Source organism: Hydra vulgaris, chromosome 14 (assembly GCF_038396675.1).
Source record: "Hydra vulgaris chromosome 14, alternate assembly HydraT2T_AEP".
NCBI classification, from domain to species: domain Eukaryota; kingdom Metazoa; phylum Cnidaria; class Hydrozoa; order Anthoathecata; family Hydridae; genus Hydra; species Hydra vulgaris.
In genome coordinates, this window is record NC_088933.1 from 8684547 (window position 1) to 8696845 (window position 12299).

At 27.1% G+C, this 12299-nt stretch overlaps 1 protein-coding gene and 1 long non-coding RNA gene across 2 annotated transcripts; one reads left to right on the forward strand and one right to left on the reverse strand.

The window, feature by feature from the left end:
- Window positions 1–296: 296 nt before the first annotated feature.
- Window positions 297–1775, reverse strand: LOC136090890 (uncharacterized). Its single transcript, XM_065817867.1, has one exon. It carries the CDS (start codon window positions 1773–1775, stop codon window positions 297–299), a length of 1479 nt encoding a protein of 492 aa, XP_065673939.1.
- Window positions 1776–7179: 5404 nt separating this feature from the next.
- Window positions 7180–12049, forward strand: LOC136091225 (uncharacterized). Its single transcript, XR_010643804.1, has 3 exons — window positions 7180–7535; window positions 7614–7702; window positions 11385–12049. It is a non-coding gene; the product is annotated as an uncharacterized LOC136091225 (long non-coding RNA).
- Window positions 12050–12299: the final 250 nt, after the last annotated feature.

A 12299-nucleotide genomic window follows, 5' to 3' on the forward strand; every position in this document is an offset into this window, starting at 1 on the left:
GGGGTAATACGGAAAGAATTTTGGATATATTTTTTTCTAACATAATTTTTTTTTTTAGTTAAAAACCACCATAAAAACTTTTGTTATTTTTCTTTACATTCAGGGTGTATACAATAAAATCACAATGAGTAAAACATAAATATATTTTAAATAACTAACATACTAATCCTTTTTTAACAACACCTTTCATATATCCAAATTACCCCACTGGTGGGGTAATACGGATACTCGTTATATTTGATATAAGGATAATCATTATATTTGATTTGATATCACACTTATTGCTTTTCACGTATTTAAAAAGTCGAACTGTATTGGTCAAGCAGTTTTCTTTTACTTACTGATACAGTCTTCTTTTCAGCTTTATTCTTTTCTTCTTCTTGTAACCTTGCGACAACATCTTGTGCTGTTAAAATTTCTCCCTTTTTGGCCTGGACACGTGCTCTGCGTTTTTTTGAATTTGTAAGTGCTGTCAGTGTAGGTTGACTTGGGCTAGGTGTAGGTACAGAATCGATTGCTCTCTGCAGGTTTTTTACAACATTTTCTTTTTTATTAAACTTATCTACTTCCTCATGCTTTGGTTGCATATTCACTATCTTTTTCATAGGTTTTGATTTGTCAACAGAGTAAAGACCACTACCATTAAAACCACTTTTCAGGAGTTTGTTATCTATCTTACTGATAAGAGCTTTTAGTAAAGTTGGAAATACAGACTTGTCAACATTTTTATGTCTGCTTTCTCTTAACCAATCTTTAAGGATTTTCTTCCAATGGGATTTCAATGGAGCAAGAAAACCAACATCAAGAGGTTGTAATGCATGACTTGTGTTAGGAGGTAAGCAAAGTAAAATTATATGATTGTCCAGAGCCTTTTTAACAGTAAAATATGTCATATGGCTGTTGTGTCCATCACATAGCAGCAACACAGGCTTTTCATAATCCTTTACATGTATAATAAACCTGTCAATTGAACTTTCAAAAATATAGTCCTTGATCCAACCGGATTTTGTTACACCATACATTGCATTTTCTGGTCCATTTTGACACCATGCATCATAAAGGTAGATAGCTTTGTAGACGACAAAGGGAGGTAGACACTGTCCATTTGCTGACCCACAAAACAGTACAGTATACATTGATTTACCACATGATGGAGCAATGTAATAGGCTGTTTTTGATGTTTTACGAACAAAGATTTTTCCTGCTGTAGGATCTGTACGTAAACCTGTTTCATCTAAATTAAATATGCAATGCGGTCTATCAAATAAATTATTATTGTTTAATGTCTTCTCATATAACTCAAAAAAATCTGTCAATGTTTTTAGAGAAAGATCATTAGCTCTTGCTTTTGTCAAAAGTTCAGGTTTTCTTTTACCAAGGACTACATTCCATCGTTTTTCAAAAGACATGCACCAGTCTTTCCCTGGCTTGTCATCTTTAAATGCAGTTTTTTTGCCAATAAATGTTATATAGGATTTAACCATCAGTTTGATATCTTCTCTATCTTGTGGAAAACCCTTATCAGCTAAGTACATCAAGGCTTCTACTAGAAGATTTTCCTCAGTATTATTTAAAACAAACCCACAACCGCTTCCAATTCTTTTGTCATTCCTTTGAATTTGATCATGGGATCGTCTGTATAATGTCCCATAAGGAATTCCAGAAGACTTTGATACACTGTATACTGACTCTCCTTCCTTAACAAGCTGTATGGCAGTCATTAGTTTGCTGTGATCATATGTACCAATAGTCTTGCGTTGGTATTCACGAGGCATAATAATTTATTTCAGTTTTATTATTTTATCTAAAATATTTTAAAACAAACTTTAGTTATATAAAGTCTATAATTTAATTATAAAGTAAAGAGGAATACAAAAATAAAATATAAAACATTTAAATGGGAGTTTAAATTTTACCCTAGCCATTCAGGGAAAACAAATTTGAACTATGATCTTAATGTAAATAGTTCAGAAGCATTATATAAAACTATTTTATGTCACTGAAAAATGTATAATACTATATTAAAAAGCAAAAGTGAGCATAAATGTATATTTAAATGTCGTGTAGCTTGTGTTTTTGTAATAAAATACTATAACGTGAGTAGGATTTTATATATTTTATATATATATCCATTTTACCCCACTATTATTTTACCTGTATATCCATTTTACCCCATTTTAGATTTTTGTTTATTTATCAATATGAGTTAGAGAACTTATAAATTAAATTTTACATATTGTTACATCATGGTCCAACTAATGAATATACATCATTAAACTTCCATAAGTAATATTACTGAAGTCTGCAGACAAAAGTTTTAAAACATAATGTTTTTTATATTTTTTTCAAAACAACGTGTTTTATATATTAACTCTTTATGTAAATCAAATATAAACATTGTTAACGCAAAAAAAGAAAGCCAATTATGTGTAGAAACTGTTGGTAGTTTTCAAGTTTTAGAATTATGTATAGATAACTTACTCCATGGATACTTATTGAATATATCCATATTACCCCAACAATCCATATTACCCCACCCTACCCTATGCTATTTCAAAAAAATAAAAAACTTTTTTAATGGTGTTCAATGCCATTACAAATGTCTTACTCAAGCATTGACGTTGAATGCCATTGAACGTCGATGCTTGATAACACGTTCCCAATCTTTTTTTGAGTGTCATTTTCGACAAAATGGTTATACGATTTGTATTAAATCGAGCAGTCAGATATTTAAAAACAACAATTTCCATTTCAATCTCATATGTTTATTCTTTTTATTCAAAAAATTTTGCTAATTTGTTATGGCTAAGATTGTTTTTCTGAAGTTGCATCATAAAAACAATTATCAAATAAGAAGCAATTATCATAAAAACACTCTTCTTTTTTTTTTCTTTTTTTTTATGTTATTCTGTTTAACATAATATAATAATTTTTACAATGCTCGTTTAAAAATATTTAAAATAAATTCTGTTACAAGAGTATACACTAGTATTACAATAAAATAAGGTTAAAGCAGATAGAAACTCAAAGAAGATAAGGATAACATTAAGTTATCGCAATCTTTTCATAGAGTCCCTTTTAAAAGAATAATAAATCGTAGATTTATATAATAAATAAGAAGAGTAATAAATCGTTTTAATAAAGCGTAAATATACAGCATTAATATCGAGTATAATATAAATATAAAACTCATAATAAATATACTAAAGAGAACGTAATAAGAAGTATATAAACGCGTAAAATATAAAGCTCGTATTAAGAAGCAGATAAGTAGCAAAGTTACCGGTAAAATAGCCAAACAAACAAAAAATTAATTAGTTAAAATAAAAATAATTTTTTAATTATTGAGATCATTACATTTTAAAAATTTCTTTTTTTGCTTGAAACTTAAATGAACTTAAGGACTTCACCGTAAACTTAAAATCCTTTTGACATTCATTCCATAATTTAGGTCCTCGATAAGATATACAATATTCTGAGAGTTTGTTACATTTCCGAGGTAATTTATAGTTAATGTTTTTATTTAATCTTAGATTATACTTATCATTTAGCTTTATTTCGAACTTATCATTAAAATTTACAGGTAAAAGATTGTTGTAGTATCTATACATAAAAATTAGATGCTGATAGATATTTATTTTAAATATATCCATCATTTTCATATCTTTCATAAGAGGTTTTGCATGTTCACGTTTAAATTTAGAGTATATGATTCGGCAAGCGTGTTTTTGTAGCTTATAAATTTTTTCAAGTTTTGTTTTATGCGTACTTGCCCATAGTATATTAGCATAGTTAATGAAACAGTGAATCAGCCCAAAATATATCAATTTGAAACTTGAAATATTCACAAATGGGCGGACTCGATACATTACGCCAATAGTTCTGGTGATTTTTGATTAAATATAGTTTATCTGGGGAAGCCAGGATAAACGTTTTTTTATTTTATGAAATAGAGTATAATTTGTTTTCTCAACATTAAGTGACAGTTTGTTTGCCCTAAACCAAATATTAACTTTATGTAATTCCATATTCATATCTGAATAGAGATGTTTAATATTATTATTGGTAAGAAATAGATTTATATCATCTGCAAACATTATTGAATTTAGTTTTAACAAGGAGTTATTATAAACTGGAGTGAGAACAAAGTTAAAATACGTCAAAGTTAAAATACGTCAAGGAACAGTCTTAGTAGTAAAATAATTATCTATTAAACACTGCGTAATTATCATAATTAAAAGTTAACCAATCACATTCCACGTTTAACAAAAATTATATAATGATATTGTTTCAAAACGTTATAAACGATTGCTAAACAAAGATGGAAGTTTAAAAAATTCGTAAACAATATTTAGAGTTAGTTTATTGTTATTTTTTTTGTTGTGCTTTTGAACGACTAATAATAAATTTCTAGATTAGAATTTAACTAATAAATGTCTAAATAAGAATTTAGTAGTATTTTTGCTGGATTTACAAAAAGAAGTTTTATATTTCTATATTTGCTTTTAAATCCGACAAAAATACTCCAACACAAAATAAAATGCGACAAAACTACTCCAACACAAAGTAAGATCCTGGAGGGGTTTAAAAAGTTCCTGGCCAAAATAACAGTTTTAAAGAACGTAAGTAACCTATAGCTAAACACGCAAGCAAAAAATAAGGTTCAAATAGTTAGTAAAGATTTAGGTAGAGAGTCTAAAAACTTTGATATTTATACCTATAATTGAGGTAAGCAAGTAAAAATTACTTCGCCTTAATCGTGATTTTTGTTTTAATTAACTTCTTGAATGATCGAATAGTTGTTAAAAACATATCTAGCAAACTTTTCTTTTATTAATCCATTTTGATTACAACTCTCAAAGCTTATTGATTATATCTTGAAATTTTCCATTTTTTTGCAAAAGCGCCATTTTGACTTCCTTCTGGAATAATTATACTACAAAGACTGTGACGCGATTTTAATTCATTTTCGGCTTTGTTCTCCCTCCAGCTAAGCTTTTATACCTCCTTGGTTTTAATGATGCATAACAAAAGTCATTAACATAAATAAGGAATAGAAGCAGACCAAGGATTAATCCCTGCGGAACTCCGCATACGACATTTAATGTTCTGGATTGTTCATTATGAACATATTGCTTTCTATCTGGAAAATAACTTTTTATCCAGAAATATGTTGTATTATTTATACCGTAATGCTTATTTTTTTCTAAGAGAATACAATGATCAACTGTATCGAATGCTTTAGATAGATCTATAGATACTCCTAAAGTATATTTGTTATTGTTAAAATCGTTAGTTATATGGTTGACTATTTCAATAATTGCATGTTCAGTTGAGTGATTTTTCTGGAACCCGAATTGTTTTGCGTAAAACAAACTGTTTATAGTGAAATACTCGAATATTCTATTATAAGTTACGCGTTCAAACAATTTTGAGAATACATAAAGTAATGATATTGGTCTATAGTTTGTAATGTCCAAATGATCGTTGCATTTGTAAATTGGGATTATTTTAGCTATTTTAAGAGCATCAGGGAAAATACCGAACTTTAATGAAAGTTTCAGTATATGAAACAAAGGTTTGCTTAAGCTAGTTTTGTTAAAAATTACTATATTACTAGAGATTTCATCATATCCTGGGGATTTATTTTTTTTATGCTGTTTCAAATTCTTTATAATTTAATTCATTATCATATAATATTTTGTTATTTGAGGGTTTTAGATAGATTTTAAATGGTTCTGATTCACTCATTCTCTTCATTGGGGTTAATTTATTTATTTATTTTTTTTTCAAGCCAAATCTTCAACTAATTCTAACTGTTTTTATTGAGAATGTTTTTCTACAATGATTGCACACTAATTGGTGACTTCTTTATCTCTTCTTACCTCCTTTAATTTGTACTTTTTTACCCTAAAGTGGTTTCCGATAACACCCTTACTATGTGAGATGATTGTATAATGAAATGAGACTACTTTGGATCCATAGGTTTGAAATTCAATAATCGTTCTGACCATAAAACAGTGTTTTAAAAGAAGTCTGTTGGAAACTTCCTTATTAAATGTTGTTCTCGGTACTCTGTGACAAAACCATTGGGTTTTCTTGGCAGTCTTACCAACCTTAAATAACATTTTTAAATAGTGAAACACCTGTATTCTAATGAATGAAGTTTTTTTAGTATGAGCAACTGTAGTTCTACAACAACCTGGATAATACTTTTAGATTTTTAATCGTTAAATCAACTCTTTTGTAAACAGCGATGAAAACACTTAATTGTTTATTAAACATTTTTTTATAAAACAACAGTTTAAATTATGATAATTTATTTATATTGATTATAATTTATGCATCTAATGAGGATAATCATGATAATCAAGAAGTTAGAATGCAAAACACACCAACAAAGTATTTTTTAATAATTAAAAAAAGAATTTATGCATTTATAAAACTATTTATTTTTAATGTAATATATTTTTTAGCGCTTAAGTTCTTTAAACTTTAGTTCAAATTTGTTTTGTTTGTTTTTTTTACAATGATAAAGATTGGAATGTGATTTATCTTAAGAAAAATTTGTTCAACGCCTGTTCCCGGAAACACTGATTCAATAAAACAAAACGAAAACAAAATTAAAAAACCTAAATTAAGATGTAAATCCCATTCTTTTCGTTATTGTTTGCACAAGAAATGCAAGTATTTGTAAAAAATATAAGGTGCCAAAAGCGCGCATTGTCGTATAAGGAACATTTAAACTAAAATAATAATTTAATTTTTTATTTTATCTAAAATAAGTTTAAATTTTAAATTCCTAGTTAATCTATTTTTATCGATTTTTTAACAATTATTTATCGATTTTTTAACAATTATATTTAAACAACCATGGTTTACATTTAAACACAAGGCATAAAAAAGACAAACAAGATGACGTAGTATGTGTACTTGTTTTTGTTAGTCTATTTTGTTAAAATATGTTCTTTTTTGTGTTTTGGTGTTATTTTCAATAATATCATTTGTCTGATTTGTTTACCATAGTTTTGTTTAAAGTCTGATCGGGAATAAATTAATCTGGTTTTAGTTATTATTAAAATGAAACTTTTTAAGCCGGTATTAGCCATATTTATGAAACAAAATCCATAAACTAATATATGGATTACTATCACCCAGTTTGGTTTGTAAATACGTTTGAGAAACGACTTGATGACTTGTCAAAGTTAAAAATAGTTTATAACAGATCTACATTGCTGAAACCTAGGTTTTTTTTAATGGATTTCAAAAATTGAACTTGTTTCCTATTTACTGCATTAAACAAAAAAGATAAGACATCACCGCTTTCCTTACCCCTCGCCGTACCTCCTTTCCCTAGTCACCAGAAATAGAAAACAGCATACTAAGTGTATATTAAAATAAACAGTTTTAATAAAAGAAGATCCAATCGTCAGAAATTTATATAAATCAAATTATTCATCAATACAAACATATACAAGATGCCATAATTAGTAGTTTCTAGTATGTTATCGATAGACAAAAAAAACTTGCAAAATGTGAGTTTAATTTATTAATTTTTTTTAGTTTAACTTATTAATATTTATCTTGTTCTATTATTTTCGATTTCTTTATAGTTAAAAGCTCTTCAATAACGGTTAAAAAGCTCTTTAATAACGGGAAGTTTTCATCAAAACAATAAATAAATATAAAGTTCAAAAAAAAGGTATAATAAAAAAATTTTTAATAAAAAAAATATTTTGCTTATTACTGTTTAATTTACGAGCGTATTAATCGTACAGCATTTTTATAACATTAAAAGTAAAATGTTACTACGATCAAAAACCATTTCAACTTGAATATGTAAACATTACTATGGCAACATTACTACATATGCATACTGTTTTTGCTTTGAATTTAAATTACAGCATGTTCTACTTAACTATTAAGCAGTTATAGATGTAAATTATCATAACTAGCACATGTTTATTCTTTAACGCTCAAGTTGGCACCGTACTTTTTAAAACGTTTTTTGGATGTTTTTATTAGGTTTAAACCAAATAAAAACGTCCAAAGAACGCTTAAAAAAACGTACTGTGCCCATTGGGGCTACAGTTTCACAACCAAGAATAATCCCAATCATAAAAATGCCAAGTTTTACCTGATTATTCGCAACTATCTTTTTGAAATTAAAGAATATTCCTTATGTATAATGAGTATCTTTTGTGACGGAGGTACAAACTTTTTAACTAAACGTTTTAGGTGTCACAACATCTTTTGCTGAATGCCACACAACTTCTAATTGAAATACTTGTGTTTAGGTTTATGTATGTATGTATGTATGTATGTATGTATGTATGTATGTATGTATGTATGTATGTATGTATGTATGTATGTATGTATGTATGTATGTATGTATGTATGTATGTATGTATGTATGTATGTATGTATGTATGTATGTATGTATGCCGTGGCTAGTCGGTCGGAAAAAACTTTCAACTAGGTATTAAAACAAAGAAACTCCTTAAGTTTGCAAAAAGACCCCTAAAACTATTAGACCTCCACCCAATTTGGTGGCGAGGGTGTGGGGGAACCTAGCCAAGGCTATGTATGTATGTATTTATGTATGCATGTATGTAAAATAAACGCATACTTACTTTATGAACAGACGTGTTTTTGCAGCGTAAGAAAATAATGTAAAACTATTACTTCTTTAGCTTATTTTTAGTATATTTTATCTTCTTTTTTTTTATAAAATAATTCATTTTTATATAATATAACAATGATAATGACACCAACTCAAATTATTTTAATCACAAAATGTTAGAAAATATAACTCAGCTTCTGAATCTTCACAACAAAATAGAAATACTTTTTCAATTTCAGATATCAATATTCGAATTTTTTTTTTGTTTTAATAAAAACTTTGAAAATTTAAAAATATTATTAAATGAACTTATACACAATTTTAAAATTAAACCTGTCATTTCAAAAAGGACACAAGTTCATTTATCAAAACTTTTCAAAATCAACAAAAACATGATTTTTATTAAAATAATGTCTACTGCTGAAACAAGCTATGAATTTGAACTAGTTAATTACACATTAATTCACCAACCACGTGAATTTAATGCAGTGGGGGTTAGTTAGTATTCACAATAAACGTAACGATGCGTATTCGCAATTTACGTGGTTCAGATTGTGAATCATTATTCATTGAATTAGTAAATAAAACTGATAAAAACATAATTATTAAGAGTAACTATAGACCACAATCTGGTAGTATGAACAAAATTAAAAGTCACCTTAAAACATTTTCAAACAAAATTAAAAATTCGACAAAACATATTTATTTAGTCGGGGATTTTAACATCAACCTAATCAACTATGCTTCTAATAATATTGCTTTAATAACTTTATAAAGAAATCTTCTAGAAAATAACTTTATTTTAACAATAAACAAGTAAATGAGAGTCGCAAAAAAGTCATAACATTGATAACATCATAACTAATAATTTTGTCTACTTTTCACAAGTATAATTCAGACTGATTTATCAGATCATTTTCCTTTATTCTTAGCTACCAATAACATTTTAACTAACAATATTTCGGCGGCAAATCAATAAAAACTCCTAAAAATATTTTTAAAACTGCTTAAAAAGATTATGTTGATTGGAATCTGGTTTTGAAATCATGTGATGTTAACAATGCTAATAACTTGTTTGTTGGTCAATTTTGCAAGCGATATGAAATAGCGTTTCCAGAAAAAAAAATAATCATAAATATCAAGTCACTTCAAAGTCCATGGATGTTGAAAGGTTTACCAAAATCTTCAAAAAAGAAAAAAAAAAGTATATATAAAGCATATTAGAAAATAATCTTTTAAAAAAGAAATAACTTATAAAAATTACAAAAATTCGAAAAAACAAAAAGGTATTCAAAAAATCTTTATTATACTCAGTTATTAAAAAAAAAAAAAAACGAAAACACTAAAAAAAGTACGGAATGTAATTAAAGATATAATTGGAAAAAATATGTTTAAAGAAGAAAACTCTGCCAAAAATCTTTTAATTTATTGAAAAATTAGTTTACAATTAATCAATTATAGCTAAAGAACTAAACATCTACTTTGTTACATTTAATTTAACATTTAAACAACTACTTTGTTAATATTGGTCCAAATTGGCTGCTAAAATTCCTCCTAATTCCATTACTTTTAATTCATGTTTAAAAACTTATGATAAACTTATGGACGAAACTAATTTAAGACTTAGTGAGCTGGAAGCTGCATTTAGCAGACTCAAAAGTAAAAAAAAGTTAGATTTTGATAAAATTAGTGTTGGTATTGTCAAATCAGTATTTCATATTATTGAACCATCTTTATTTCATGTTTTTGATCTTTCATATAAGGTATTGTTTCTGAGAAACTAAAAGTTGTCTGTATAACACCAATTTTTAAATGTGGAGATCAGTCAAATATTTTAAATTATAGGGCTATATTATACCTATACTTCCTTCTTTTCAAAATTGCTAGAGAGAATAATGTATTATAAGCTATATAATCATCAAACTGAGAACGGCATGCTGCATTGTAAGCAATTTGTATACTATGATCAAAATAACACAATTCCATATTCCATAACTTCTTACCTTAACGGGGTGCTTCGGGGGCTCTATTTGAGGACCACTCTTATTTCTATTGTACATAAACGACTTATACTTAGCTACAAACCTTTTAGACGTATTTTGTTTACTGATGATTCCAATTGTTTTTTATTTCACAGAGATACTAAAACACTTATTAAACCAGTTAATGATTAGTTATGTAAAGTTAATGAATAGTTCGTAAGTAACAAACTTTCACTGAATGTGGATAAAACAAAATATATACTTTTCCATAAAGTAAACAAATCAGAAAACATTTCTCCTAAATTACTTATTTTGCCTATATTTACAATTATTTTTCTTACTGTAATGTTTTGTGGGCTAGTAATAGCCATACAAAACTAAATAAAATCTACAAGAAACAAAAACATGCGTACAGAATAGTGTTTGGAGCCTATAGAAATACTCCTTGCAAACCACTTTTACGTGTGCTCGGTGCTTTAAATGTGTATAAATTCAATTTACACTAAGTTTTATCATTTATGTTTAAAACAAAACTAGGATTGTCTTCAAAAATCTTTGAAACTTATTTAAATAAAACTAATCATGAATATTCAATAAAGTTATTAGATAACAACTTCGTACTTCTCAAATTTAATTTAAAATTAACTTCCTTTTCAGTTAAATAACGCCAACCTTATCTGTGGAAAAAACTTCCAATTATTGTCAACGAAAACAAGGCTACATTAGAACAATTTAAGAATGAATCAGAGCGAATACTTTTTTTTTTTAATTTTTTTTAGATGTTCACGGTTTTATCACAGAGCACCTGGGAAAAGCATTCGAAAGGAACTTCATGCCTTTTTCCTTACCGATGTTTTAAAACTTGCACTGAGATGGCATTGAACTACGCATCTAAAGCATCTAAGGCAAGCGCACTAACCACTGAGGTACGACTGATTGCTACTGTTCAGGGATCTTACCATTTCCAACTTTAAATCTTTCTTTTAAAGTAAGATTGATCGAATGAAAACAGATTTATTTACATCAATGAAATTTAAGTGATGATGTAAAAAATTCATTTAGTGATGTTAATTATAAAATTTTATTATTATTTTTTATTCGAAAATATTTGTTTATGTGTTTTAAAAATTTTAGCGATTGTAAGCAATATAAAACTTCTTAACTTATTGTTAATTTGAATTTTTTTATTTATTCATTAGTTATTTTCTCTTAATATTAGTCTTAATTCTGATTTTTGTCTTTATATATATTTATATGTAACAGTTATGTAGAGCTTTTTTTTATATGGGGCTCGGCGATTGGGCAAAATGTGCCTTCTTCTTGTTTCAGCCATTTATTTCGATATATGTATATGAAATGTAAACATTTTTTAACGGCGAAATAAATAACAAACAAAAAAAAAAATTAGTGTATATATGTATGAGTACACACGCATACATATATACACTAATTTTTTGTATGTATTGTTAGTAAATATACACAACAATTTTATGTACATTTTTCTTTATGCATATTTTTCTATAAATTATATAAACGCAGTAATCCCAATGCGATATTTTAGTCCGTGTTGCATAATACATAAACATTACATTACAAAACAACTTTAAGAAATTTTTGTTTTGTTTGTTTGTTTGTTAATGTGTACATTTTTACTTACTGTTAATGTGTACATTTTTACTTACTGTTAATGTGTA

Coding starts and splice junctions, on each gene's coding strand:
- LOC136090890 (XM_065817867.1), bottom strand. CDS start 1,775: ATGCCTCGTGAATACCAACGCAAGACTATTGGTACATATGATCACAGC.